The 27961-nt window shown below is 45.5% G+C and overlaps 7 protein-coding genes across 11 annotated transcripts; 3 read left to right on the forward strand and 4 right to left on the reverse strand.

Moving 5' to 3' along the window:
- Positions 1-368: 368 nt before the first annotated feature.
- Positions 369-9752, reverse strand: LOC117150673 (gastrula zinc finger protein XlCGF64.1). 2 transcript variants are annotated; one of them, XM_033317677.1, is made up of 3 exons: positions 9214-9752; positions 8738-9157; positions 369-1015 (listed from the first exon to the last, which is right to left on the reverse strand). In XM_033317677.1, exons 1-3 carry the CDS (start codon positions 9724-9726, stop codon positions 539-541), a joined length of 1410 nt encoding a protein of 469 aa, XP_033173568.1. In that variant the 5' UTR covers positions 9727-9752; the 3' UTR covers positions 369-538. The 2 variants fall into 2 exon arrangements, with proteins under 2 accessions (XP_033173568.1, XP_033173569.1); XM_033317678.1 differs by lacking the exon at positions 369-1015 and adding an exon at positions 1281-2088 and having other exon boundaries at positions 8712-9157.
- LOC117150672 (PI-PLC X domain-containing protein 1) lies at positions 9604-12931 on the forward strand. Of its 3 annotated transcripts, none has more exons than XM_033317674.1 (4): positions 9604-9695; positions 9792-11874; positions 11943-12216; positions 12283-12931. In XM_033317674.1, exons 2-4 carry the CDS (start codon positions 10938-10940, stop codon positions 12518-12520), a joined length of 1449 nt encoding a protein of 482 aa, XP_033173565.1. In that variant the 5' UTR covers positions 9604-9695; positions 9792-10937; the 3' UTR covers positions 12521-12931. The 3 variants fall into 3 exon arrangements, with proteins under 3 accessions (XP_033173565.1, XP_033173567.1, XP_033173566.1); XM_033317676.1 differs by having other exon boundaries at positions 9625-9713; XM_033317675.1 differs by lacking the exon at positions 9604-9695 and having other exon boundaries at positions 9801-10635; positions 10695-11874.
- A 22-nt stretch (positions 12932-12953) lies between these two features.
- Positions 12954-17253, reverse strand: LOC117150671 (large neutral amino acids transporter small subunit 1). 2 transcript variants are annotated; one of them, XM_033317671.1, is made up of 8 exons: positions 17162-17253; positions 16337-16608; positions 15590-15785; positions 15271-15373; positions 14947-15214; positions 13601-13925; positions 13398-13522; positions 12954-13338 (listed from the first exon to the last, which is right to left on the reverse strand). In XM_033317671.1, exons 2-8 carry the CDS (start codon positions 16546-16548, stop codon positions 13065-13067), a joined length of 1503 nt encoding a protein of 500 aa, XP_033173562.1. In that variant the 5' UTR covers positions 16549-16608; positions 17162-17253; the 3' UTR covers positions 12954-13064. The 2 variants fall into 2 exon arrangements, with proteins under 2 accessions (XP_033173562.1, XP_033173563.1); XM_033317672.1 differs by lacking the exon at positions 17162-17253 and adding an exon at positions 16807-16976.
- A 329-nt stretch (positions 17254-17582) lies between these two features.
- Positions 17583-18673, forward strand: LOC117138321 (60S ribosomal protein L7-2). Its single transcript, XM_033300358.1, has 3 exons — positions 17583-17690; positions 17757-18405; positions 18470-18673. The coding sequence occupies exons 1-3, from the start codon at positions 17680-17682 to the stop codon at positions 18581-18583; spliced, it is 774 nt and encodes a 257-aa protein (XP_033156249.1). The 5' UTR covers positions 17583-17679; the 3' UTR covers positions 18584-18673.
- Positions 18674-18771: 98 nt separating this feature from the next.
- LOC117138330 (WD repeat-containing protein on Y chromosome) lies at positions 18772-19621 on the forward strand. Its single transcript, XM_033300370.1, has one exon. The coding sequence runs from the start codon at positions 19163-19165 to the stop codon at positions 19481-19483; it is 321 nt and encodes a 106-aa protein (XP_033156261.1). The 5' UTR covers positions 18772-19162; the 3' UTR covers positions 19484-19621.
- On the reverse strand, positions 19551-24402 carry LOC117138318 (rab3 GTPase-activating protein regulatory subunit). Its single transcript, XM_033300344.1, has 8 exons — positions 24314-24402; positions 23949-24258; positions 22108-23895; positions 21828-22044; positions 21639-21766; positions 20454-21579; positions 20075-20272; positions 19551-20013 (listed from the first exon to the last, which is right to left on the reverse strand). Exons 1-8 carry the CDS (start codon positions 24387-24389, stop codon positions 19837-19839), a joined length of 4020 nt encoding a protein of 1339 aa, XP_033156235.1. The 5' UTR covers positions 24390-24402; the 3' UTR covers positions 19551-19836.
- Positions 24403-24674: 272 nt separating this feature from the next.
- Positions 24675-27949, reverse strand: LOC117150439 (short-chain dehydrogenase/reductase family 16C member 6). Its single transcript, XM_033317324.1, has 6 exons — positions 27838-27949; positions 26417-26548; positions 25719-25872; positions 25503-25657; positions 25083-25443; positions 24675-25026 (listed from the first exon to the last, which is right to left on the reverse strand). Exons 2-6 carry the CDS (start codon positions 26437-26439, stop codon positions 24763-24765), a joined length of 957 nt encoding a protein of 318 aa, XP_033173215.1. The 5' UTR covers positions 26440-26548; positions 27838-27949; the 3' UTR covers positions 24675-24762.
- Positions 27950-27961: the final 12 nt, after the last annotated feature.

Here is a 27961-nt window from a genome sequence, read left to right on the forward strand (position 1 = left end):
TTGACCCACTTCCCTCCCACCAGGCAACGCATTTGTTTATTTCTGAAAAGCGAAAAGCTTTCAGTTTGTTTTGGTTTAATGGATTTTATATAAACAAATGTTACGTACATTGCCTTCGGCGTTGATAAGGTGCTAACTATCGCTCTAGTTAGTCATTTGGCAGGTATTCGTTCTGAAAGTTCGTCTGAAAACGACGCAATAGATCGTAGCCACCTTCTTAGATAAGATAGAATGGCCTCAACAATGTTGTTTTTAGAACCTGCCACAATATACCACTTTATTTACAATTCGTTGGTAGCAAATCAATCTTTAGATTTCTCGATTCTTCTTTTTTATGGCTTCAAAAAGAAACTGGGTTGCCGTGAATATTCTGGATAGAATTTTGTTGCATTCAAACTCAGAACGTGAGATCCCTCGTCTCATTTTGTAAATATAGCAAATGTTAAATAACATAGTTATTCTAAACATTTACAATTGACATTTGCCTCAAAAATCTCTCTCTTTGAGAAGTTATGAATGGTAACCTTTCTTTTTATTCCTATTCTACAGTCTCCTTGGGCAGTAGGGTTTTCAGTCGCTTGTCAGGATTAACATCCCTTACAGGCTTGCTCTTAACACCCTTTGGTTTCTTCTTGGGTGTCGTGTCGATCACGGGAAGATCAAAGTCATCGGGAAAGCTACTGTCCACCGTTTCCGAGAGCTCCAACTGCACCGCCTTCTCCGTGTGAACCCGCTGCACGTGCTCCTTCATTTTGTCGGAGCGATGACTACTGAATCCACACAGCTGGCACTTGTAGCGGTTCGGACCATTCTCTGTGTGCTTCAGGGCGTGACGCTTGAGGTTTTTGCTCTGGCTGAACTTGCAGCCACAGATCTCGCAGATAAAATCGCGACCCTGTTTGTGCGTTTCAATGTGCAGTTTGAGGTTCTCTTTGCGATTGGCACGATGCTTGCAGCCGGAGACTGTGCACGCAAAGAATTCTCCAGTGTGAAGCAGCTTGTGCGACTTGAGGGCCTGTAGAGGCGACTGAAGCAGTGGGTGAAAAAAAAAAAAAAAAATCTCGATAAATAATCGATAGGGCGGTCAGCTGTGACACACTAACGTGAGGTCATACTAGATGTAGCACGAAGTAGCTAGAATGTACTAGACTGGATGCAACCCTTATTAGCTGCACCCGATAAGTTTGGTATTATTCGGTTATCGAAGAAAAAGTGTTGTTCAGCTGATCGTGATTTCCGCCGATGGCCTACGCCTCGACTAATGTTTCCGGTTCGCCTTCTTTTCGATCTGAACAGTCAACGCGTCAAGTTGTAAAAGTGCGTCGAAAATTTTAACTTGCGGTCATACGGAATTTTTTGTCGTGCGAAATATCGAGAATACGGCGTTCCTTCGCTTATAGTGGTGCGCGGAATAAGTCCGGCGTGTGTTTTCCCGGCGATATTAAGCCGTAGAGATCGGCGTTTGTCACGGCCCTCTCACCGCCGCTTTGCCGCCAAATCCTAGCTTCGACTGGGACAAACTGCAGGTTAGTCAACCTCAAAATATTGACGGACGGTAGTTTGACACGGAATATAATCGCAGCCGAAATTGAAGCCCGGTGGGTTTTCGCTGGACGTCTTATACTTTCGCCCGGGTCCTACGATTTTACGGATCCGCTACCGGCGGGCAGAAGGAGAGACGGCAACTGCGCCAGGCCGAGTAGTGGAGCGCCTTTCCAGCGAGCCGGAGCAAAGGACCAGCCGCAGCAGCCGGACAGCGACCGCCCTAAATCGGGGCCACCAGGAGGGATCTTTAAACAAATAAAAATGCAGCCTAAGTAGAGCTTAGAGTGAGGTTAGAGTGAATAGAATTTTCTTTAGGCTTGATCGGCAGTCTAGAATGTCGAAATTAAATTAAATTCCAGTTGAATCGAACAAAATTTCTAAGTGTACGCTGAGATATGCCGAAAGCCAGACCTAACCTTACTAAAGAGTATTAATTCCACCTGATCGCCATCTTGGACATAGAGTGGCAGAAATTAAAATTATTCCTATGTAGTTTAAGTTTAACGTTAAGCCATAAGAATAGGTTCTCCAGTCTTTCATCATTTCTTTATTCGTTGCACGTTACAGTTTAGTTAAGAATAATAATGAATAAGATAAAGTGGCGCCCAACGTGTGGGGCCTTAGTGAGTTTTTTTTAAAATTCATTAAGACTCGCGAATTAATATTTTCAATCCTTTCTTTAAATTTTCTGTCTCACTTCCAAAAATTTTTGTGTTTAGAATTGGTTGTGGAGTACACGTCAAGTCAATACTAATATTGCTGACTGGCCATAACTAAGACTGATCCCAAAAATTTTCCTAAGTGTAGCAAAGGGAAATGTGGATTTTGCTGAGGAAAACAGAGTAACAGTAACTTCGGTTAGGTTTCTGTCCCGGTTTTATCTACTTCCTTGAGCTAACTAAACGCTATTCTACAAAAAAAAAAAAAAATCATTAACGCAACATGACGGAAAATCTTTGCGTTACTCAAGAGAAATGCAAGATCCTCATATAGTTGACGATTTTCCTCTATTTACTATTCGTTTAAATAAGATAGAGTTTCTTATAGGTTGGAATATTCGTGCCAAGGAAAAGGCACGATCCGAGACTTAACTGATACACCTACTGGTGGTGTTGAAATTTAGTCTAACATGGAATATCTTATTTTAATGAAACTCCGTCTACGCCTTCGTGAGAATTTTGAGCCAAAATAATAGACAGCCCTACGAAAGGAGAACATCAAGCTAAGAGTTCAGTTTTATTATCTTTTTCGCACCTTATCGCTGATATTTTTACGTATAAGTTTATTTTCTTTTTGCTCGCCATTTTGAACCGGTAATTTTTAGCAAGTATGATGGGGTTAGACCGATCACCAACTAGGAAATCTCCTAGTGTCTCAAACCCTGTTTGTAAATTATGTGCAGCCGAGATCAGCACACAAGATTTGTATGTGACAACCTGTCACCATGAATTTCACAGGGAGTGCATTGGCAATCATTTTAAAAAAAGTGAGATCTGTCCGAGGTGCAAACTAACCTGTAGGCCTCCAGCCGAAGCGTCCGAAAGGGTAGGGAGAGAAACTCGCAGTAAAACGAAAAATCTTCCAGCCGCAACAGTAGACGGGGGTCCTTCGACATCAGCCAGCGGTGCTAACGCAAATGAAGCTAGTTCAAGCGCTGTAAGTGCTAATGCAGCTTTGTTAGCCATGGAGCGGAGGCTTCTAGCAACGTTGTCAGAGAAGATGGCTGATTTAGTACAGAACGCTATCACCTCAAGCATGCAGCGAATAATGCCCACTCCGAGTCCAGCTGTAGTCGTTACAGCCAGTGAAATGTCCGCTGATCACCCAAACGAATATGAGAGGCAGTATACAGCATCGCCAAACCCAGTTCCTTCTCCGCGAAGCGCTTCTTCCGATTTGTTTGATCGGCCAGATAAAGTCGTCCACATATTAAATGGTTGGAAAATAAAATATTCTGGTGTAGGAGTGTCAGTGGACAACTTTATATACAGAGTCGAAGCGCTTACAAGGCAGACGTTGAACGGAAATTTCAACCTGTTATGCAGAAACATAAGTGTATTGTTTGAAGGCAAGGCGAACGACTTCTTTTGGCGCTATCATAAAGCCAACGGTGAAATTCTGTGGGAGAGATTTTGCACAGCCCTACGCCTGCAATTTCGACAGAGTCGCGACGACGGGGACATAGAAGAACTGATCCGGAATACCAAACAAAAACCAAATGAATCGTTTGATAGTTTCTACGACACGGTATCCGAGTTAGTCGACCAGCTAGAACAGCCTTGGACAGCCAACAAACTTGTCCGCGTGCTGAGAAATAACCTTCGTCCAGAGATCCGCCACGAAATTCTAAACTTAGATGTCCGAACGGTGTCGGAGTTAAGAGAGATTTGTAAGCGAAGGGAGGCATTCCTGGCTGACGTCAGAAGATGTAGTAGCTACGCAAAAGATACCCCGTTTAAACGTGAGATTTCCGAGGTCTGTCAGGAGAGTGAAGATGAGGTGAAGTCAACATACGGAGCTGAGAACGAAATCGAAGCTTTTTCCCTAGTGTGTTGGAATTGCCGAGTCGAAGGTCACCGATACCAAGAATGCATAGCCGAAAGACGAGTGTTTTGTTACGGGTGTGGTGCTGCAAACACATACAAACCAAGTTGCAGAAAATGCTCAAAAAACTTCAAGGTCGGCATGTCGAAGTTGCCAGTCAAACCGAAGACTTCGAATGCCGCAAGGAATCAGTCGACAATGACCGATCAGTAGAGAACACCAATAAAAGTGTGTCTCTACTCCTCCCTGACGTACCAATTAAACCGGCTATTAGACTGCTTCACAGCAAGATTTCGGAATTACGAAACGTCTGTATTTCGGATTCCAGAAAAACTCCAGCAATTCTTAAACGAAAACCTCGCAGTGCTCGACGCTTGAAATTGTTCTGGAAGAATGTCAAAAAATGTAAAGCCAGTTTGGATTACATCAGATCTATTCCGACAGGACCTCGAGACCCTCGACCGTTCTTACCGATTCGCTTATTGAATCGCCTAGTCTACGGATTGTTGGATTCAGGCGCATCGATTAGTTGTATTGGAGGAGGGTTAGTGCGAGCTGCGATGGAAGACAAGAAGTTTAAGTCGTTGATAGGAGAAGCTGCGACAGCCGACGGGAATTCTCAACGGATAGTAGGACTGCTAAAGATAGAAGTGGAATACGGTGACATCAAAAAGCTTTTGAAGTTGTATGTCGTGCCATCGTTAAAACAGGATCTCTATTTGGGAATTGACTTTTGGAAACTATATGACCTCCTTCCTGCTAACTTGAAAATAGCTGAAATATCGTCGCCTGAGCCCAACCAGCAAACGGTGGTGGATCAGCACGAATTGTGTGAAGGTGACAAAGCCAAGTTGGCCTATGTAATCAACTGTTTTCCTTCCTTTAGCCAGGAAGGGTTAGGTAAGACGAATTTGGTCTCTCATTCGATCGATGTGGGCACCGCTAGGCCTGTGAAGCAACGGCATTTCCCTGTCTCCCCCGCCGTCGAAAAAGCAATGTATGCGGAAATCGACCGGATGTTACGCTTAGGGGTGATAGAGGAGTCTGAGAGTGCTTGGTCTTCACCGATCGTAATGGTGACTAAACCAGGCAAAGTCAGAATTTGTCTTGACTGTCGAAAGGTCAATAGTTTTACGGAGAAGGATGCATATCCGTTACCCCAAATAAACGGGATACTGAGTCGTTTGCCGAGAGCTGAGTACATATCGAGCCTAGATCTGAAGGATGCATATTGGCAGGTCCCTTTGGATCCTAAGTCTCGGGACAAAACAGCTTTTACCGTCCCGGGTAGACCGTTATATCAGTTTAGAGTCATGCCTTTCGGGTTGTGTAACGCCACGAGCACTATGTCACGGTTAATGGACAAAGTAGTGCCGGCTCATTTGAGAAACGAGGTTTTTATCTATCTAGACGACTTACTAGTAGTATCTTCTTGTTTTGAGAGCCATTTGAATGTACTCAGGGAGTTAGCCCTGCAGATAAAGCGCGCGGGCTTAACGCTAAACGTCGCTAAAAGTCACTTTTGTATGCGACGAGTACGCTATTTGGGCCACATTATCGGAGACGGTGGAATTCGCACAGACCCTGAAAAGGTGGCCGCGATTACCGATTTCCCATTGCCTAAAAGTTTGAAAAGCTTGCGCAGTTTCATGGGATTGTGCGGATGGTACAGGAAATTCGTGGCAAACTTCGCGACACTTTCTGCACCATTGACTGACTTGATGACCACGAAGCGGAAGTTTGTACTAACGAAGGAGGCAATTGAAGCGTTCATCAAGCTCAAAGAGTGTCTTAGCAAAGCTCCAGTCCTGTGTAGTCCGGATTTTGCGAAGCCGTTTGCCATACATTGCGACGCTAGCAAGTCAGGCGTGGGTGCCGTGCTAGTACAAGTGTCCGAAGAAGGTGACGAGCGTCCTATCGCTTTCGTTTCGAAGAAGCTGAACAAAGCTCAACGAAATTATACCGTCACAGAGCAGGAGTGTTTGGCCGCAATAGTAGCTCTCAAAAACTTCAGAGCATACGTGGAAGGACTCCCTTTTAAAATAATAACCGACCATGCTTCGCTCAAGTGGCTAATGTCCAATCACGATCTAAATTCACGACTGGCGCGATGGGCATTAGCTTTGCAAAGATTCAAGTTCGAGATTGAACACCGTAAGGGTTCTTTAAATGTCGTCCCGGATACATTGTCTCGTGTAAACGAGGAGATTGTAGCCGCGGTGGACTTGCAAGAAGACTTAATTGTTGATTTCGACTCTGAATTTTTCCAGTCTAGTGACTACGTAAAGTTGGTAGAGACCGTAAAGGAAAATACCTCGAATTTTCCTGATCTCAAGGTGGAGAGCGGGTTTTTATATAGAAAAGCCGAGCACCTGACTGGAGAACGAATGCATGACGAATACGCCTGGAAACTTTGGGTCCCCAAAGAGTTGGTATCGAAGATTCTGGCTCGCGCGCACGATAGTCCGTTAGCTGCGCATGGTGGCATACACAAAACCTTGGAAAGAATACGGCGATATTACTTCTGGCCCGGTCTCGTTTCGGACGTGAGGGCTTATATTAGTGCGTGTGAGGTTTGTAAGAGTACAAAATCTCCAAATTTCACTCTCAGACCGCCTTTGGGAAAAGCGCCTGAATCGCAGCGATTCTTCCAGCGTTTGTTCATAGATTTTCTCGGACCGTATCCTAGGTCAAGGAGCGGCAACATAGGAATCTTTATTGTTCTGGATCATTTTACGAAATACGTGTTCTTGAAACCCGTAAAGAAGATTGATTCCAGCGTCGTCATAAAGTATCTGGAAGACGAGTTGTTCATGACGTTCGGAGTGCCCGAAGTGATACTGTCTGACAATGGTTCCCAATTTCGAGCGAGGACGTTCCAGAAACTTATGGAGCAGTACGGCGTTAAGCACACTCTGACCGCTGTTCACTCGCCTCAGGCAAATGCTTCGGAGCGCGTGAACAGATCAGTAATTGCTGCAATCAGGGCCTATCTGCGTCTCGACCAGAAGGACTGGGATGAGTTTCTCAGCCGAATATGTTGTGCGTTGAGGTCGGCGGTGCATTCTAGCATTGGTACTAGTCCCTATTATATGGTATTTGGGCAGCACATGATCACGTCAGGGTCGACGTATTCGTTGATCAGACGCCTAAATCTCCTGGACGATCGTTCTCTAAAGTTCGACCGGCACGAATCTTTCGAGATAATGCGGAAGCAAGCTGTCGATCAGATGAGAAACAAGCATAACGAGAATGAGAAGCGGTATAATATCCGTTCTCGTGAGGTATCATTTGTCGAAGGGCAAGAAGTTTATCGGCGGAATTTTAAGCCAAGCTGTTTCCAAACCGGTTACAACGCCAAGTTTGGACCGACGTTCGTGAAGTCTCGAGTTCGGAAGAAGATCGGCAACGTGTATTACGAGCTGGAGGATCTCCAAGGACGAGTTGTGGGTACCTATCATGCCAAGGACATTCGGCAGTAAGGTGCTTCCAGTCGGTCTCAGCCTAGTGTGTCAATGAGTACCCTAGTCTGAGTGTAGCGGGGGGGTTTTGTAGAGGCGACTGAAGCAGTGGGTGAAAAAAAAAAAAAAAAATCTCGATAAATAATCGATAGGGCGGTCAGCTGTGACACACTAACGTGAGGTCATACTAGATGTAGCACGAAGTAGCTAGAATGTACTAGACTGGATGCAACCCTTATTAGCTGCACCCGATAAGTTTGGTATTATTCGGTTATCGAAGAAAAAGTGTTGTTCAGCTGATCGTGATTTCCGCCGATGGCCTACGCCTCGACTAATGTTTCCGGTTCGCCTTCTTTTCGATCTGAACAGTCAACGCGTCAAGTTGTAAAAGTGCGTCGAAAATTTTAACTTGCGGTCATACGGAATTTTTTGTCGTGCGAAATATCGAGAATACGGCGTTCCTTCGCTTATAGTGGTGCGCGGAATAAGTCCGGCGTGTGTTTTCCCGGCGATATTAAGCCGTAGAGATCGGCGTTTGTCACGGCCCTCTCACCGCCGCTTTGCCGCCAAATCCTAGCTTCGACTGGGACAAACTGCAGGTTAGTCAACCTCAAAATATTGACGGACGGTAGTTTGACACGGAATATAATCGCAGCCGAAATTGAAGCCCGGTGGGTTTTCGCTGGACGTCTTATACTTTCGCCCGGGTCCTACGATTTTACGGATCCGCTACCGGCGGGCAGAAGGAGAGACGGCAACTGCGCCAGGCCGAGTAGTGGAGCGCCTTTCCAGCGAGCCGGAGCAAAGGACCAGCCGCAGCAGCCGGACAGCGACCGCCCTAAATCGGGGCCACCAGGAGGGATCTTTAAACAAATAAAAATGCAGCCTAAGTAGAGCTTAGAGTGAGGTTAGAGTGAATAGAATTTTCTTTAGGCTTGATCGGCAGTCTAGAATGTCGAAATTAAATTAAATTCCAGTTGAATCGAACAAAATTTCTAAGTGTACGCTGAGATATGCCGAAAGCCAGACCTAACCTTACTAAAGAGTATTAATTCCACCTGATCGCCATCTTGGACATAGAGTGGCAGAAATTAAAATTATTCCTATGTAGTTTAAGTTTAACGTTAAGCCATAAGAATAGGTTCTCCAGTCTTTCATCATTTCTTTATTCGTTGCACGTTACAGGCCTTCATGTGCGTAGTGCTGTAGCCACAGACGTCGCAGAGCATTTGCTTCTCGGGATTGTGGACCAGGATGTGGTTGCTCAGGCCCTGCTTCCACTTAAAGCCCTTGCCGCAATGTGGACATATGTGCGGCGTTTCCGTGGAATGCTTGGGCTGATGGACGAGCAGGGCAGCTCGTGTGTTGAAGCGGATGCCGCACTGCAAGCAAAAGAAGGGCTTACGCAGATCACCAGAGTGCCGGCGTAGGTGAGTGTCGTATTCCCGCCAGTCCAGGAAGCCCACTTCGCACAGCGAGCAGGTCAAATGGGAGGGTTCACAGCTGCCCATGTGCTCGATCATTTTCTGCACCTGATAGCACTTGAAGTCGCAGCCAATGCAGTAGTTCACTTTGCTGCTGGACTTTACCGCTCGCGGGTTCTTAAGCTTTAAGGAAAAGGCGAATATAAGATACGTGAGTGGCACAATGTCATATAATCCACCTTGAAGTAACTTTGTCGATTCTCAAAGACAGCCTCTGCCTTCTTTTCTAGTTCTGGATTTGGTTGCGCCTCTCCAGTTGCTGGGATCTCTGTTGCTTCTTTCACCTCGCCCAAGGGCTGCAACTGGTAGAGATTCAGTAGTTCTGTCACAGCCAAGATTTGCGCTAGCTCCCGAAAGTGCAGCTCGTGCTCCTTGGACACGGAAACCAAATCCTCGTAGAAGAAGTCCACAATTGTGTGCAGGCATTGGGTGCAGCTGAAATTCCGTATGGTGATCTTGAGCGGATTGTGAATGGAGAACTGCTGTTGCTTCTGATTGGTGTTGATGAACTGGCTCTGTGCAGCCAGCACGCAGAAATGGACGCTCAAGCTGAGGGAATCATCCGAATCCAGTTCCAGGAGCAGGTCACAGAATTGTCCGGTTCTCCGCTGGTTGTTCAGATAGTTCGATACCTTGGAGTGCAGTGGCTGGTGGAGAGTGGGTATGGATTGCATTGTCTGTGAGTGCAGCATTTCTGCAGCTTAGATAATGCTACTAACACTCGATATAAACAAAATAATCAAATGTTTTGCTTTAGGACGCCCAAACAGCTGTTCAACAGTGTGACCAATATGCGCTATAGTGTATTAAAATACTGACTAGTATTTTTCGACCGTTACTTTAAAAATTGGAATTTAAAAGGCAGATTTTAAATATTTGTTTAAAAAATTAATTTGTTCTTTAATGGAATCAGCCCCAAGTTGTACAAAAACCCTTAAAACCCTTATTCCAGATTCTTAGAAACCTTAAAATAAAAATAGTGTACATTATAAAAATTGGTTTTAAAAAACACTTTTTCAAACTTTAGAGCTTCAGTTAAGCCTAAAAAAGCCAATGAACTTTACAGAATATCGAACAACGTTATGAGTGTTGAATTGCTTTGTTTATTCAAGTTTTGACACTCAAATATCAGCGACTTGCAGGGAAATTGGAAGAGTTAAACAAATAATAGGGCCCGCTTAATAAGCTCTTCTCAGTTCTGTTCGAGCATTTCAGCGTCAGTTGAGAGGCGACGTTGGATTCGGAATGTCGGCTAAACGAACAGATCGGTCGCTTTTGCATTAATTTATTAGTCGGTGCGGAGTTAAATCAAATCATAACGCATCCATTGTTTAGCTTCCTATAGGAAATACGCTTGCTTAACCTCCGGCAAATTTGTTTGTGTTCTGAATTACCAAAGGCCAACGAACATTACACTGCCAATTAAAGTCGAGTGCAAATAAATATGTGTTAACAATAGGCTGGGAATGTGCCCACCCACTATTGTTTGAAATCTTATCGGCTTCGAATCGCGGTCAAATGTTCTGTGTACGCAGTCATTGCAATTGTGCTGAAACCTAATCCTTCGGTTAGCATAAGGGCTAATTACTGGGAATCCCAAAGTAAATAGAAATTTAGCTTAATTTACACATATCTTTCTCGCTAAGCTCCCCTGTGCTAGGTTCCAATTTTCCTTTATAACTGGAGCCCCCCATAAACAGCACATAGCATAGATAAGATCTACCTGTGCCAAGTTATTTGGGGTCTGGGTCGCGGATCATTGAGTGTGGAGCTCTCGACGCGAACGGTTGATCTGGTCTGATCTCTCGGGGTGTCGTGTTTATATTACTGCTCTGATTCCGGAACGCCGATTAGCGTCAGTTGCAATCACCGCGAATCAGCAGGGTAATTCAATCAGAGCAATATGGTGGGAAAAGTTCTACGCCTTGCACTGGTGCTGCTGCTCCTCGCCTCCTGGACGAATGAGGGCCAGGCACAGACCGAATCCTATGAGAATCCCAATGCGCTCAAGGTTTGGCTGACCATCAGTGCACGCAAGCGCTTCCTGGAGGTCTCGTGGAGCAATGCACCGGCTAACAAGGGTGACCAACTGCTCGTGACACGTGAGGATGCACTCAGCTTCCAAAGCCAACTGCTGCGCAAACACACTCCGCTGGCGGGATTTCCCAGCGAGGAGGGTAGTGGCTCCGGCGATGGGTCGCCCAGCTATGTGCCCAACAGTGGGTTCACCGCAAGACCGGCGACTAAAGCGGCCACCAAAGAGGAGGAGCGGGAGCAGTACTGGGTGGCCAATGGAGGAGCCACCGAGGTTGTGGCTGCCATTGAGCCCAGGCAGGGCCTGAGCACCCAGTGGTTTACAACGGGATTGCCCTTTGATTATGCCCTGTCCCGGAACGCGACGGTTCATACGGCCTGCTACGGATTTTGGGCCAGCTACATCGATGCGCAGGGCAATATCCTGGCCAAAACCTGCCTCAAAGTATTCCCCCGCTGGATGAACGATCTGAAGTCCAAGATAGGGGAGATGCGTCTGCGAGATCTCTTCATTCCTGGCACCCACGACTCCGGCTCCTATCGACCCAACTTCGATCCGCTGCTCCGCGAAAGTCTGGTGACCAAGTATGCGCTCACACAGGACGATGACATCCGTGGGCAGTTGATGCACGGAGTCCGCTACTTGGACATACGCGTGGGTTACTACCGAAACTCACCCGATCCGTTCTTCATCTATCACGGGATCACAAAACAACGTCCGCTGCAGGAAGTCATCAATCAGGTTCGGGATTTTGTCTACGAAACCAATGAGATTATCATATTTGGGCTCAAGGAGTTCCCAGTGGGTAAGGAATACGTTCAATCTTGGATTTATGAAGGATAATGCATATGATTTACTTTCACTTTCCTTTAGGTTTTGGAAAAGGACTTGGTGTTCATCGCCTGTTGGTCAGCTACTTGCGGGATCAGTTCCAGGACCTGATAGCACATCCTTCGCTGACTTGGCGTGCATCCCTGCGTGACATTTGGGCCCGAAGGCAGAACGTCTTCCTCGCCTACGACCACGAGGCCATGGTGGAGGAGTTCCCCGATGTCCTGTTTGGATCCGTGGAGCAGCGCTGGGGTAACAAGCAGACGTGGTCCCAACTGGAAACCTATTTGCGCAACATCAATGATTTCGATGTGTCGTAAGTGGAGATACTCGCTATTGATTAGATAAGATGTGGTACATCTATCGTTTCTTACTTCCACAGTCGCTTCTCCAGTCGCCCGGTGTCCGATATGGCGGAGCTGACCCCGGAGACGTGGGACGTCATTTTGGACAAGACCGGCGGGCTGCGCAAGATGGCCGATAATGTGAATTGGCGCATCTCTCAGTTGTATCGAAATGAACTGGGCACGAATGCGAATATAGTATCGGCGGATTTCATAAGGGGCACTACTCTAGTGGAAACTGCCATCGAACACAATGCTCGTAAGATTTACATGTAGATCTGAACAAAGTTCGTTGGAAGAAGAGTCTTCCTTAATCTTCATAGTAACATGCCGAATTTGCAATAATACATTTATTTGCTAAGCGGTTAAGTTTAAACATCAATATGCTCCTTATTGTACTGCTAGCTGTGTAGCTTCCCTAAACATGTCACATTTTCGAAGTTTGTTCCCATATAAGCGCTTTCACTTATTTCCTGATCGTATTAACAAAGGAATTCGGATTGTTGCACCTAACCATAGAGATAAAAAGTAAACTTTAGTGGGAAGTGGGCCAATAAGGCGGGGGTTTTGCAAAAACCTGTTAACTGAGGGGCTTGCTAAAAACAATAAATACGTACTACATACGATAAAAACTAAATTCTAATCGATGCCAATTTGGTGCTGAGCAATGCTAAAATATCATACAAACTGCACTTAAAACGGTTTCAAATTTAACAAGTTTTCAGTTTCACGTTTTTCGAATATCAATTACGAGTGTTTTTGAACTAAATGCATAAGTTCTACGGTTGGGGTACACATATATATGTTTGTACGTGTATGCCTAGTTAATCGCCTCATTCGATTCGATAATGGTGGTATTGAAGATGGCCCGGCAAATCTCTATTACGGAATTGGACAATCGGCCGTAGCACTTTGGCTTATTTTTCCGGGCGATGAAAGCGTAGTAGAACGGAATGCCAGACAGGGTTATGCCGATGCCAATGAGCAGATTTTGTGGCTCCTCCAGATTGGGCAGCAATACCAGTGTCACGCAGCTCACCATGAAGGTGATGGGCAGCGCAAGATGGACTTTAATGGGTCGGGGCAAGTCGGGCCTGAAAGAAATACACATTACACATTGGGTTCAGTACAAGTCAGTGGTAGTATCACCCACCTCTTATGCCGGAGCCACAACATCCCGGCTATGCTGGCCACCACTGAGAGCCAGAGCACCGAGCTGAAGTAGTTGATCAACTGGTACACGTTATCCGTGAGCAGCATGAGCAGCGACATCAGACACTGTGGGAAAATGCGTTTGCATCAATGCAAAATTCTCTGCTGATAGCCGATAGTTGCAAAATGTTCATGCCAACTCACCGTGAAAATCAGGGAGGGAATGGGCGTCTGTTGCTTCACGTGGAACAGCTGGAAAAACTTGGGCAAATGCCCTTCCTGAGCACCAGTGGCGAACAGGCGTGCCGATGTGAAGAGCACCCCGTTGACGCCACCAAATGTGCTCAGCGCCACGAAAATGGGCACCATGAAGGCCAGCGGTCCGAACATACGATTTCCAAAGGTCACTGCCACGGCCAGCGAACTGAGCATCTCCGGCTTGTTCACCACGGCGAAATAGGCTAAGTTGACCAGAACATAGATGCTCGTGACCAGCGGCATGGCTATCCAAATGGCGCGCGGCAGATTCCTGCACAATGAGAAAACAAAGTGGGAGATTAGTTTTATACAAAACATATATATATATGAGTTTTCCATTTCATCATATGAATAACACTTTTAACTACTGTTTTTGTAAATATGTGAATGGAATATAGATCTCTGATAGTTGGCTGCAGTAGTTCCTATCAGTATTAGTAGTTCTATGTGAAGCGGACCTGTTGAATATCCCAAAGTCGGTCGGATAAATGGTCATGTGGCAGTCCGAATGACTACCAACGAACCATCTCATCGCAGCATATGTCATTCCCAGCCCAAATTGGTGACTGTCCACATTAAAATGATGATGTGCTACTTGGTAGTGGGAGTTGCTGTAAGTGACGTCAATCCTTGATTTCCAGATGCTCCTTGCGATGCTCGGTCACCAGGTCATCAGTGGTTTCCAATTTAGCGCTCTCAGGTGCATATATATTTCAGTTTAAAAACTGCCTAATGAATCTCTGGTTAAATAAGTACTATCTTTAATATTTGTAGTGAGTAGTGACTATGACTACATAGAGGGTAAATAACAACTACGGTTTGATGTTTCATTCGGAACTAAAACATTAAAAAGCTTTCAGGTAAAATAAGAGATATCTTATCACTTTGGATGACCGATGATATAAAAACCATTTACCATAGCTAATGCTCGAAAATGCCGTAATTTGTTTGAAATAACTAGAAACAGCAGAAGAATAATTAATCTACGGGCTTTACTGCGCATAGGAATTGAGTTTCCTACTTGAAATTTCTTTCAGTGCGTTAAAGAACGTGCTATTCAGCGAGAAAGCCACTTGGCTCTGGCGGGAGTGTAGCACTTAAATTGATTGCAAATTGAATTCGTTAGGGATGGGGCAGCATCCCCCACCCACTGGGTGGTATTCTAGGAGCCATGACATCAAGGACACTCAACAAGTTTCCACTTGTTGCTGCCTGCGCATGACGCACAAGGAATGAATGGGGCAAATAAAGCCAAACCAACCCAACCATTTGTCTTTGTCACCACTACTCACTTGTATGGATCCTGCAGCTCCTCCGTCACAAAGTTTAAGTAGTTCCAGCCGCCAAAGGCAAACAGACCGGAGTAGAAGGCGTAGCCAATGTTGCGGGTCGAGTATTTTCCATCCCACGGATTGCTGAAGTTCTCTAGCTCGCCAGTGGCCATGTAGTACAGTCCGGACAGTATAATCATGATGAGGGCCAGCAGCTTGCCCACCGTGAACACATCCTGCACCTTCATGGACACCTTCACGGACAGGCAGTTGATTGTGGTGAGCAGAGCTGCGGGAATCGTTTTCAATTAATTAACATCGGAGTGGATTGTTTAACCAACTTACTTAGACATATGGCAGCCAGCAGTTTTACCGCATTCTGTGGGGGAACGCATTCCGGAAAGAATGGCTTGACCGCATAATGGGCAAAAGATAGAGCCACGATAGTCTGAAAAAAAAAAAAAAACAGTGTATTCATACTATAAATCCTGCATGCCATTTGTTTCTAGCGGAGAAAGCTGTTCTACTCGTAATTGAATTCAATTCCGGTCGAAGGTAGCCGCCCATTAATAAATTTCTATTTATTTGCATCAACAACCCATCGATCAATCAAGCCAACTATGTAAACATTTCGTAATTCAATCGATGTGCCTTAGGAACTGACCTGCGTGGTTGGCCGGATGATGAGCAGTGCGATCCACAGGCGCAGGAATCCCACTAGCGGACCAAAGGATACCAGCAGATAGGCGTAATCCCCGCCAGATCTCGTGATGCATGTGCCCAGTTCAGCGTAGCACAGAGCTCCGATGGTCGACAAAATGCCGCAAGCCAGCCAAATCAAAAGGGACGATCCCACGGATCTGAAATGATATACAGTAGTCATCGAATAAATAAACAATTTGGGTGAAAATAAATACATGTAAACAAATACTCTAAAGCAATCAAACTATAAATTCAAATATTTGTAAGCAGTAATAGTAAAATAGTATTTAAAAACAACATACATATATAAAAAAAAGTGCAGGGTATTAACTTTCACTTCGATTAAATACATTCATCGATTTAACTTCCGGGAACTTTTCGCAGCCGCCTTAAGCTTATGACGCATACCTTTTTCGTGGCTCTTATCAATAATTTAAATGTTTGGCGCGCCTTATTGACGTTATTATTGTAACTGGAGTCAATTCGCTTAAAAAACACTTTAAAAAGCTGACGCAATATGTGCGCAGAATTTCAAGGGTGAATCTTTGAGGGAAAATCGAGAACTAATAAATGTATCTTAATTGGTGCTAAAGGAATGCCTGCGACAATCTATCCATTAATTAACAAGTAAATTGACCTTTTTTGTGCATAAATTGAATTAAGGAGGATGCTACGTATCATCATCGTCATAATCATCACCACCACTCACTCGGTGTATTTAAAGACTCCCGTGGGAGCAATGAAGATGCCCGATCCGATGATGGTGCCCACTATGATGGCCACTCCATTGAGGAGTGTTAGCTTCCGTTTGAGGACAATCTTCTCCTCGCCATCAGCGGGATTTGGATTTCCCGGCGCGGCGCATCCATTTGTGGGCTCGACCAGGCTGGTGGTCACTCCGTTGGCATATCGGTCCGTCATGATGGCTGCACTGTGGGATTCTTCTGCTTATCCTCTAATGGCGAATACCGCACATTGTCACTGGAATGAAGGGTAAAAGTTGAAATGTAGAAAGAAAAGCCTTGATTATCAGCAAATGAGGCGCGAGCACGTGTTGCGCAAATTGTAAACAAATGCTATAGTGCTGATTTTAGTCACTAATTGCTAGTGAAGAAGACCCGATTTTTGCCTCGCTGGCAGCTAACTAATCTCCCATTGTCAGACATAAACTTTAATTACATATGTTTCCCGACGCCACTATCTTCGATACACTAAATTGAGCTTTAAAGTCTGGTGATTTTGGGGTTGTTGTGTTGTGGTGTGTAGCTGCCTGCCTAATAGGGAGCTCCACTTTTATGGTGACGCCTTTGCCGAGTGCCAATTTCCACGATTTCGTCATCACCTTACGACGCGTGGCAATGAATTTTGCAGTTGCAGAGTTGCAGTTTTTCTACCAATTGCTCCATTGCTCCATTGCTTTTATTCGCTATTTTTTTTTGTTGGTTATTCGCAAGGTTTGGAATGCAGTTTGGCTGATTAATTTCGGTTTATCTTGTTCCCAGCGACTTTGCACGTAAAACACGATTTATTTTACCTCGAGAGCGCGGACACAACAAAACGGCTTTGACTGCGAACAGCGACTGTGCGTTGGCATCGAGACCGGCATTTTCATACTAAAATTAACGCAATTTCCACCCTAAAACGCAATGAGAGAGTGAGAGTAGCAAACGGAGAGAGAATGAGAGAGAGAGCAAGAGAATGCAAAGAAAAGAAATGAGAAATGTGTGCTCAAAACCGGAAATTCATGTCAAATGGTAACTTACAAGAAACAAACATTAAAGCTGTTCCCTTGAATGCTAGCTATAAATAAATTTATCTTAAGGCACAACTATTAAGTTTAGTTTTCAGTTGAATAATAATATTTCGTAAATGTTCCCGCCAAAAATTTGAAATTCATTAGCTATTCACCATGAAACGCGCTCAGCTGTTGCACACATCACTTATCGATAACCAAGCACTTATCGCTCCGCGCCCACCTCTATCCTTTTTAGTTATTGTTTTGGTGCTTGCACGTGTTTTAATTTACTGCGTTTAAAAAGCGAAATACTAGCAATGTCAGACAAGTGAGTAATTGAACAACTATAAAAATGTGTTGATCCTAAACTTCATCTTATACTTTTGTTCCCTAGATATGCGGTGCCCAACAAACTGCCCGGCAAAACAGTGTCGGTGCTAAAGCATCGCAAGAGGAGAATTCTGCAGGATGAATCTGTTGTTACGCAGAAAAGAAATGACCGGATCAAGAAGAGGACCGCCACCAAGAATCACCACAAGTTCCGCCGTGCCGAATCCTTCGTAATGGGCTACCTGAAAGCAGAGCGCACGTCCAAGCGGATCAAGCAAACCATTCTGCGCACCAATGTCACCGAACAAAGTGCCACAGCTGCCGACGATTCCAATCCCAAGCTGCTTTTCGTGATGCGCCATGCGGGCAAGAAGATCTTCGACAAGACCACCGCCGATATATTCCGAACCCTGCGCATGGGCTCGCGCCACAACGCAGTCTTCCTGGAGAACACGAAGGAGAACCAGTTGCTGCTGCGCGTTATCGAACCCTTTGTGGTCTACGGCAATCCCTCGCTGAGCTCCATTCGCGAGCTGATCTTCAAGAAGGGCTTCGCCCGCATCGACGGCAAGAAGACGGCCATCCAGTCGAACACCATGGTGGAGCAACAGCTGGGCGACAAGGGTGTCATCTGTCTGGAGGATATAATCCACGAAATTTGCACAGTGGGTCCAAACTTCGCCGCTGTCAATGAGTTCCTGTGCGCCTTCACGGTTGGTTAACACTTCTCTTGGAATTCTTACAACTATTCTAATACTGCCATTTGGTTTTTTCCAGTTGTCCAGTCCCAGCAATGGTTGGCAAAAGAAGGTATCCGTCTCGTACAAACGCGGTGGCGAGTACGGCGATCGTGGCAATGCCATCAACGAACTGATTGCCCGCTGCCTGTAGAGACCCTAGCCTAGTAAACCTTTAAGTGATTGTTCAACCTCTATAACCCATTCTGTAGCTAAGCCCAATACACATCTATATACAAACATATACTATTTGAGTGTACTTATTTAAAGCAGAAAATAGATGGTCAAATCAGCACCATCGTGAGTTTACTGTATGCCCATAAAAGCAATCCCCTGCGACTATTAAGGAACCACATGAAACTGTCTCTAACGACATTCCTCATTATCCTACATGTTTATCAACATGATAAACTTCACCCACGAAACAAGCTCTTTGCTTCTTGGCCTTGCGTGTCTCAGCCGAGTTCCCAAATTGAACAAACCAGAGAATCAACTTTCTGCCTCGAATAATAAATAAGTCATAACCGAGCAGGACGAGCAGTGGTGGCTCCTCCCAAACGAAAGGTATGCCAAACTGAACTACTTGTTGCCATGAAGGAGGAAAAGTTGTTTTTCGATTAGTCGGAGTCAGTGCCACTAACCTAGTGCAACTCGGCTTGTCGTATCTTTTGTTCGGAAAAATTTCAGGCACTACACATTAGAACTCGAAATCTTTACATTCAATTAATTCTCAATGGATTCAAGTTTCAACAGCGAGCAGTTGGACACCGACCGCAATGGACTACAAAAACTTCTGGCCCGATCTCTCAAGGAGCCCATTCTTGGCAAGCACTTTGCGCTGCCGGGCCGCATAGGGCAGAGTCCACCCATCGAACTGGACACCAGCCAGAGCTACATTGCCGTCTACACGCATCTCAAAGTGCACGCCACCAGGATGCCAGAGAGATTGCCCACGCCGGAGGCAATCGGACGTATACAGGCGGAGAACTTGGAGGCAACGCCCAAGACTCGAAGTTCAAAGACACGCTTGGATCCCTGCTCAAATATAAATTAAATTACGGTTGCCATCAATAAAGAAAATATTATTTTATCTTATTGTATCCCTTAAATGTAGTAAAATATTGAAATTATTTTTTTTAGTTTATTAAATATATATGTTCATAATCCTTAAAGGCATAGGCCTAACATCAAATTCGTGTTGAATATATGCTCCTATCGGTGTAGATCTTAATATCCTTTTCCTTGAAAGTAGTTAAGATGATGCTTTTCGTAGGTTGTTTAAATCGCTTGTTGATAAGTGTAAGACAATTAATGGGACCGCTTGTGGTGTTTTAACAATCAACAATGGGTTCATTCTTAAATCCATAAATCATAAAATAACCAAGTGTTTATGTGTCATCCTCGCTCCTAATTCTGCAGGATACGCACGGCGTTGTACATTTGGGAAATGATGGACAGCTGCTTGGACTCGCGCCGGCAGAGGTATTTGTAGGCGTGCGACAACAGCTTGTCCAGGGCGACCACATCGATCTCGTCGGGCTTGGTGGCCGCGATCTGAATGTTGTTCTCAGTCATCGGCTCCTTCTGCGCGAGCGGTGTGAGAAATGGATCAGTACTGCGAATGGTATACGCTGGCAGCACTTACCAGGTTGTCTAGGTAGGCCAGCAACTGGTGGCCAACAGAGGCAATCTTCAGGAACGTGGACTGCGAGCTCTGTGCGTAAAGATTGAGCCTACGGCCAGCGATCTCCAGCAGCAGTCGGCCCAGCTCCTCGTCATCGCTGATGTCCTGGAGCAGCACTTGAGCCTCCGCATCATACCCAAAAGCGTACAGTTCCACCACCTGGAGGAGGGAAAAATATTTGGAATATATTTTCTATTCCATTGTGTTTCTTCTGTTGTGCTCTGTATGGAGCAAAGTAACGAACTGATGTTAAAAGGCAAGAGGCATTGTAAGCTTCCTGTCATGTGTGTTCTTGGGTTCCTAGATTAGGAATTCTTGGGTCATATATGTACATTCTTACCTGCCGTCGTAGGATAGGAAGTTTATCGACCTCCCAACTGTCGGCCAAGGCACAGATCTTGCCCATGTAAAAGACATGATCGAGAATGTATAGCTGCTCCAAATCCTCCCTAATCAGATCCATGGTAGCGGCGACAAGACGACACAGGAACTCAGTGCGCTGCTGTTGCAGGACAAGATCTGGTGCAGGCAAAACATAAGGCAGTTCCTTGTTGATGTCCGCCAGCAGAGCTTTGTTGCTCATGGAGTCGAAGAGCGTGGTCAGTGGTTTTGGAATGCGCAACTGGAAGAAAGACACGAAGTGCAGCACACTGCACAGTTCTGTTTGAAGACGGAGCAGCTGCGGCATGGCATGGTGCTGCTGGAGAGCCAGAAATTGCAATGGCAGGGCTCCTTCGCTAAGCGACTGCTCGAAGTGCAGTTCTCGCTTATCGTGCTCCATGGAAGCGGTGAAATGCTGCAGGAATTCGAGGCTTAGTTCTAGGAACTCTGGCACTTTACCCGCCGACATCTCCAGATCTTGCTGGCACATCTTGTCCACTGGCAGGCGTCCCACTTTCTGAATAAGCTTCGCCGCCGCCTGGAGAGGAAACTTCAGGGTGGCATTCCAGAGCATGCAACATATTCCATGCTTCAGGGCCCAGTCAGGTGTACGGAATTGGTTTAAACAAAGCAATGCTGCCTTTAGGTGATCCAGCGATGAGAGCTGCTTGCTCCACTGGACCATGTACTGCCACGACATGAGACTTAAGAGGACGCCCGATTCCAAGCTGAAGGGAAAGTGCGCACGCAGCAGAGCCAATCTTTCAAGAATAGGCTCATGGGCTTCTTTACTCGCCGCGTACACTTCCTTTGCCATTTCCAAATCCTCTTCTGATTCCGCCTCTGCATCAGCTGGCTTTTTGGTTGTCTCATCTTTTATCTTAACTTTGGCCTCGTCGTCTAACTCGTTTTCGGGAGGCGATATCTCCAGAACTTTACTCGGATGCAATTGTGCACTGATCAGCCACTTGGCTGTCAGTTCGGTGACGATGCCTTTGCCACTGCTCACAATGCTTTTAAGGCTGCAGTCCGGTGGCTCATAGGACATCTCTGGACCAACAGGATCCCGGCAGGTGAGAGGCTTACTACGAAGAAAGCAGTGTTTACTTTAAGAACTAAGTGGAAAGATTGATTTGGCACTTACCTTAGTATGGCTCCTAGCACGGCCACATCCTCCAGTTTGCCAGTGAGCAATCCCCACTGAGCCTCATCGTGGGAGATACGCTCCCAGCGCTCCTCATCCTCGTTTTGCGAGGATTCATCACAAGATCCCTAAGGAGAACATGTTTTTCGCAATAGAGTTTTTGGTTTTAATGACCAGGAGGAAACCTACCTCTTTTCGGTTTCGCCACAAATTGGTGGCTACCGTTTTGCACACAATGGCCACCAGCAAGCCCGAAAATTGTTTACTCTCCAAGAGAAGTTCGCGAACTTCTTGCCACCACGGTGAAATGGCATTGTAGGCATAGTCGTGGATGTGTTCACCAGCCAGATCACAAATGGTCTGCACCATAGCAGCAATTCTGGACATGTCCTCCACTACTTCATCACTAAAGCAAGGAAAGTAGATTGCACATAAGTTGAGAACGGAATTTATAAAATGTTTTTCTCACCAGTTGTTGTATTTAAAGGGCTTCTCAAGCCAAAACCAAATAATCAACTTAAGCAAATCTCTGCTGGGCAGACAGGCCTGATTGATCCACTGCTTGAATTTGCCAAAGCATAGACCTTGGGCAAAGAACTGACTAAAGAGATCGATGCTTACGGCGCCAAACTTATCTGACTTCTCCGGAAGTAGACTTATGCCATCCGGACTATCAATGGTAAAGATGCTCAGGTAATCGACAAACTCCTCGGTCTTATGCTCCGCCTGCAACTTAAAGCTCACTTCACGGGTGGCGGCGGGTTTATCCTTCTCGGTGCCATCGTCCAGGAGCAGAACCAACTTGTTAATGGTGACAAGATCAGCATCGGAAAGCTCTAAGTATTCAACGGGTGGCTCGTTGTCTTCACGCTGATTGGCTTGACTTAGAGCCAAGTAGAGATCAGTCAAGCGTTTATAGTTCTCGACTTGGTTGACAAACTCCTCGGAGCCCGTTGCCTCAGAAAGAGGTTTCTTTATGAAGGCATTAATGATGCATTGAAACACCTGTGGCTGCAGCTTCTTGCTCTTAAGCAACATCTCCAGGCACTGTTGTCGCACCTCTAACGTCTGCAGTTCACTTGCCAGTTCGCCAATCTCCTGCAGCGCTTCATCTTGGGCTTGGCCATGGTTTATGCTTCTTAGCTGGTTTCTGAGGCGCCTCAGCATATGGATATCCCGTGATGTCTGGGAGCTGGTCTCGCTGAGCGCGTAGTGAAAGGGAATGTGTATCTCCTTCAAGCTGCCATCGCTGGGATCCAGAAACAAGCAATGATTGATGGCTAAAGATTTTCTTGACTGAGTGCTGTTATTACCACTGCTGCCGCCGGAGCCTAGGGGACTGTGATTGTTGTATATCAGTTGCCCGCTTTTCGATACATTGAAGGCAGCCACCTTGGGTCCGTTTTGCAAAGCCCAGATGTCCAGGCAGCCCATTCGAGGAGCGTAGATCACCAGAAACAAAGCCTTTCGCTTGTGCGTTTTAATGCCGCGAACGGATTTTTCCTTAACTGGAACGAATGCGCACTGCGCATCCCGATAGCCCTTCCAAACACGCAAGATAATGGCCTGGTGCGTATCCACCAACATCACACGGTCCAGATTATCGGTAACGACAGCCAGGCGTCCACCGGGTGCCACAGCCAAGGTCAGTCCATCTCTCTTGCCGTCGTATAGACGACAGCGAATCCGCATCGGTGCTTCTTTTGTGGGCACCGGTAGTGGGGATTCCTCTGGCGATGGCAGGGGCTCGGGAGCTCGTCGAAAGATTCCGCCCAGCAGGTTCTTGTAAGCTATTCCGATAACGTCTTTGGCAACCTCACCTAGCGACATCGTTTTATAACCCTCCTCCGCCTGAAAGAAGCCCAAATAGGGTTCTGCTCCGGCGGCCAGAACATGTGAGCTCCTCGGCGGTGTGGCGTGCACCTTGGCGAAGTAACCGAGACCGATGCTCTGCTGAACAATGTAGTCGTATGTGGGTGGTCGTTGGGTGGTAGAGATGGCAGCATCGTTGATGACGGCCTCTCGCTCTTGCTTGAACTTATACTTCTGGAATGGCACCACATCAGCCGTGGGATACGAACCACGCTCCAAGGCACCTCTTTGCACATTGTGCCGGCAGTTGGTCAGCATCGGCAAAATGTCCTGGCCCTGGATAAAGCACATGCAGCGAGGATAGACGATATAGAGCAGAGAATCCGCCTCAGAATGTCGCGGTGCGGACTGCAGCTTGACTCCAATGACTGGATCCTCTTGGCAGCTGGAAAAATATTGTTGGTAAATGACGCAGATACATTTAATTTCCCAACTAACCATTGCGAGAAGAGTTTTACACCCGTGTCCGTGTAGAAGGTAACCATGCCAGAGCACAGGCCAACTGCCACGCAGGTCCATTCGATGGCTCCATCGGTGCTTTTGTTCTGAGTCATCGGCAAGCAGGTGAGGCTAGTCACGATTTGGTTGCGATCCTCCAGCTCGCCGCACCAGCCAAGAACGTAGGTGTTGGCATTGCCATGGCTGCTCCAGCAGGTGCTGAGGAATGCCAACTTTTCACCCTGCGCCATGGCAATCAGTTCGCCAGTGGGTGAAATGGCATGGTTTATCGCGTTTAACCAGTTGTCATCTGTACGGATCAAATTAGTTACGTGCTGCAGAGGCTTGTGGCAAAGCTATCTTACCATGTCCGAGTCCAAAGTATTCCTGGACTTTCCTAAAATCACGGATTTCTCCGCAGTGTTTTACTTCGCAAGCCATCGCCTTTTGTTTTCATCACACAGCTGATTTGCAGTGGAGGTGACAGTGGAGGTAAATTTAGCTATAGCCAGATTTGCTAACAATCGATTATGTTCGTTATCGCTATCGATTTCAATGCAACAGGTAACTCCAATAATAACGAACGAAAGAAATTCATTGAAGTAATTTTAAGTTGTTTTCTTTGTTTAACGTAGTTTTTAAACATTATAAGCTGAAATTCATATCTTAAATGGGAAAATCCGCATTTATTTTGTACCTCCAATCCAAGCTAAAAATCTTTATAGCTTTATTTTAATACATACTCCAATAGTAAGTTTATTGTACTGCAACATATTTTAGCTCGATCTAAGATCTAATATATATAGAAGGTAAACTAAATCAAATCCGACTCCACGCCGCTGTCGATAAAGTCCTTGAGCATCAGGCCGCAATGATCGGGCAGGAGTCGTGTCCAGTTGTTGATGTGGAGCAGGCTGCTCGGGATGGTTACCTCCATGAGGTCGGTACGATGGGCCTCCACGATCCTTCTGGCCACCTGCTTGGGATCGAGCAGGCCCAGGATCGATGGGAACTTCACCTTGGGATGCTTGCAGAGGCCAGTGTTGGTCATATAGGGGAAGATGGTGGTGGTGCGAATCTGTAAATGGAATCACACATGGATCATATAATTTAGCTGTCATTTTGTTATCCTACCAGATCCCTGAAGGGTCCCTCTCGTAATTCGGCATGCAGTGCCTCCATCAGGCCGCGGACTGCGAATTTGGTGGCACAATAGGGCACCAGGTTGGAGATGCCCACCAAGCCGGCAATGGAGGACATGCAAATGATGTGGCCACGACCCTTCTCCTGCATGTGCGGCAAGAAGGCCTGGATGGTCCAGAACTGCGAGAACACGTTCACGTCGAAGACCCGTTGGATTTCCTCGGCCGATTGCTGCAGAATGGGATGCGTTGGCATTATGCCCACATTATTAACCAGCACCGATATGCATCCCACATCCGACTTGATCCGATCCGCCAGTGCCATAACCTCATCGCGCTTGGAAACATCGCAGCTGCCATGTTGAACATAATGTTATTATTTATTTAATCATTTAGAAAGTATACTTAATACCTGTAGCTGTACACCTCGCCGAGATTGAGCCGTTTGGCCTTCTCCACCGTCTGCAGATTATTTTTGCCATCGATGTCCACACAAACCACTGTGCTACCCAATGAAGCATAGTGAAGGGCCAACTCCCGGCCAATTCCGTGCCCAGTTCCGGTTATCTGCGCATGTACAAGTTGATATTAACTTATTAAGTTATGCTTGCACATGTAATGATCTTACCAAAACTATCTCCCCGCTGACATCCTTCTGCTTTTTGGGCAGCACAATCTGGACCAGTGTCACAAACAGCTCCAGCAGGATTCGCACATAGAGCTCGAAGAATTGCAGGACATCCTTGAGGACGTCGAAGATGCGCTTCGAGGCAGGTGTTGTGCTGCAATATAGAACATATATAGTGCACAGATCGAAGCGAAATTCGCAACAGCTAGAAGCGTTTGCCGGCCACTCCGAGTTGGCAAATATTGAAACAAAGTCGAGTCTCGGCAAACCCCCAAATGATTTAATTTATCTATTTGTATGCGCCCGCTGCATGTGCAATGTTCAAGCGCTCGGCTCGGACTTTGCCAAGACCCCATAATATAGTACAACATAAGATAGTGGAGAATGCTGGTGGGGCTCAAGCCGCCTCGAAGTATTGACACTGGGTCTTGGCCCCCTTTTTCGGGTACTCCCGCTGAGGGCCAAGAGAATCATAGAGAATCAAGGCTGACTGTGCTGGAAAATAGCATTTATATTGATAGATTTAAACAGAGCTACTAAAGAAATGAAATAGTAAATAGTTTGTATGAATAGATACTATTAACTAATAATTATGAAATTCAACATATAAACTATTTTGCTTTAACAGCATCAACTGATTGTGGCATTTCATCCGTGCCATATGTGTGGACAAACCACCGATAAGGATTAACACTTACTGGATAATTTCTCGTTCTATCATGGTGAGGGTTTCTTATCGGGTATATGATGGGTTGGGTTCCCTGGCTTCCCAAATCCGGTGCCCTTTGACAGCTCAATCGGGCAGAACCAAGTGCGGTGCAATGCAATGGCTATAATGAAAGATAATGGTCTTGAGTCACGGATCGTTTGACTGACTGATTGGACTGGACTGAGTTTTGGACGGGCTCTTCCGCATTTGCGGATTTCCTTTTCACAACTTTTGGCTTTTGAGTTTGGCGAGGAGGAGTTTTGTTGTTGGTTTTCTTTATTTAAGTTTCTTCATCGGCTTTACAACCGGCTGGCCAAGAGCGAGCGGCGTGGGCGAGCGAGGAGGTGCTGGAGCCACCGGCGACAGTGCAACATTTCCACTTTCGTTTTCGATTCGCCTGCCACTAAATGGAAAATTACGTGCACTCCAATGTGGCACACAGAAAAGAGACAAATGCAAAGAAAAAAAAAGGGGATGCAGGAGCGCAGGAAAGGGGGTCTATATCCATATAGATAATTAAATATATTAAGATTTAAGCATATATTTTTAACAATTTTCTTTATGAGAGTATTTATAGAAATTTTACTAGATTTATATAGAATTTTTCAAAATTGTTTAAAAATTAAATCAGCACACAAAAATAACTCATTGATCTAATGAAAGAAGATTATATGAATTAATGTCCCCCCATTTGAAATTTCTCCGCACTCCACTGTCCCGATGAAAGGGGTCCCAAAAAGTGCAAGTGACTCTTTTTTCTCTTTTGGCCGTTCTCTTCGCTTTGGCCAGTTGCATATTCGGGCTCTTTTATTTTCTTGGCAAGAGGCAGACACATGGCCTGCTGCAATGGGGAAGCCAGATGTTTGTTGCAACAATCGTAAGCCATAACCATAAAATGCAACGAGGGTGGTAACAATACTTTTCCCTGCGTTTCACGTTGTCTAATCACAAGTTACGTAAACATTTCACTATTACGCTTAAATTAATTTATGGCATTAATTTTGGTTTACAGCCTTTTGAATTCATTTTTGCAAAGGTGTATAATAATGATTAGTTAAATCGTAATTATTTACTTCTACCAGTGTTTTTGTAGCTCAAGAATGATAATTATAGATGCTGATAGTTATGACATTATAAATGTTTAGCTCTTAATGAATTTGAGACTAGCTAACCAATCATGGTTTCTAGTGAATGTGAATAGGTGTGTACATTTAGTTAATGGTTGATATAATCAATTGGTTTGCTGTCTAATATCCTGTAATAAAAAACTAGTTTTCAGTTTTGGGGCCTTTTAATCTAATTGCAAGCCACTGAAATCACTTTCACAAATCACACACTATACACTATATTTAAATGCTTTCAACTCGAATACGATAATGCGCTTTTAAATGAGTAATATGCTTTATTTACACAATATGATTACTCCCAATGGATCGTTATCTTTGCTTTTGGAGAAGTTTCGAAACCAAAGTCGAGACTGCAACGACCGATAAGTCTGGCTGCTCGGCGCCAAATGATTCCAGTTACGGGTCTT

This window comes from Drosophila mauritiana, chromosome 2L, assembly GCF_004382145.1.
Source record: "Drosophila mauritiana strain mau12 chromosome 2L, ASM438214v1, whole genome shotgun sequence".
NCBI classification, from domain to species: domain Eukaryota; kingdom Metazoa; phylum Arthropoda; class Insecta; order Diptera; family Drosophilidae; genus Drosophila; species Drosophila mauritiana.

Excerpts from the sequence above, each read along its gene's own strand:
- LOC117150673 (XM_033317677.1), bottom strand. The coding sequence starts at position 9,726 with ATGCTGCACTCACAGACAATGCAATCCATACCCACTCTCCACCAGCCA. Across the intron at positions 9,158-9,213 it reads ATCGACAAAGTTACTTCAAG|CTTAAGAACCCGCGAGCGGT; the intron begins GTGGATTATATG and ends TTTTCCTTAAAG. Across the intron at positions 1,016-8,737 it reads ACAGCACTACGCACATGAAG|GCCCTCAAGTCGCACAAGCT; the intron begins GCCTGTAACGTG and ends TCGCCTCTACAG.
- LOC117150672 (XM_033317674.1), top strand. The coding sequence starts at position 10,938 with ATGGTGGGAAAAGTTCTACGCCTTGCACTGGTGCTGCTGCTCCTCGCC. Across the intron at positions 11,875-11,942 it reads GCTCAAGGAGTTCCCAGTGG|GTTTTGGAAAAGGACTTGGT; the intron begins GTAAGGAATACG and ends ACTTTCCTTTAG. Across the intron at positions 12,217-12,282 it reads ATCAATGATTTCGATGTGTC|TCGCTTCTCCAGTCGCCCGG; the intron begins GTAAGTGGAGAT and ends TTACTTCCACAG.
- LOC117150671 (XM_033317671.1), bottom strand. The coding sequence starts at position 16,548 with ATGACGGACCGATATGCCAACGGAGTGACCACCAGCCTGGTCGAGCCC. Across the intron at positions 15,374-15,589 it reads TCATCCGGCCAACCACGCAG|ACTATCGTGGCTCTATCTTT; the intron begins GTCAGTTCCTAA and ends TTTTTTTTTCAG. Across the intron at positions 13,339-13,397 it reads TTGTGGCTCCGGCATAAGAG|GCCCGACTTGCCCCGACCCA; the intron begins GTGGGTGATACT and ends TATTTCTTTCAG.
- LOC117138321 (XM_033300358.1), top strand. Across the intron at positions 18,406-18,469 it reads AGTTCCTGTGCGCCTTCACG|TTGTCCAGTCCCAGCAATGG; the intron begins GTTGGTTAACAC and ends GGTTTTTTCCAG.
- LOC117138330 (XM_033300370.1), top strand. The coding sequence starts at position 19,163 with ATGGATTCAAGTTTCAACAGCGAGCAGTTGGACACCGACCGCAATGGA.
- LOC117138318 (XM_033300344.1), bottom strand. The coding sequence starts at position 24,389 with ATGGCTTGCGAAGTAAAACACTGCGGAGAAATCCGTGATTTTAGGAAA. Across the intron at positions 24,259-24,313 it reads ATACTTTGGACTCGGACATG|ATGACAACTGGTTAAACGCG; the intron begins GTAAGATAGCTT and ends TGATCCGTACAG. Across the intron at positions 21,580-21,638 it reads GTGCTAGGAGCCATACTAAG|TAAGCCTCTCACCTGCCGGG; the intron begins GTAAGTGCCAAA and ends CTTTCTTCGTAG.
- LOC117150439 (XM_033317324.1), bottom strand. The coding sequence starts at position 26,439 with ATGATAGAACGAGAAATTATCCA. Across the intron at positions 25,658-25,718 it reads TCAGCGGGGAGATAGTTTTG|ATAACCGGAACTGGGCACGG; the intron begins GTAAGATCATTA and ends GTACATGCGCAG. Across the intron at positions 25,444-25,502 it reads GGCGAGGTGTACAGCTACAG|CTGCGATGTTTCCAAGCGCG; the intron begins GTATTAAGTATA and ends TCAACATGGCAG.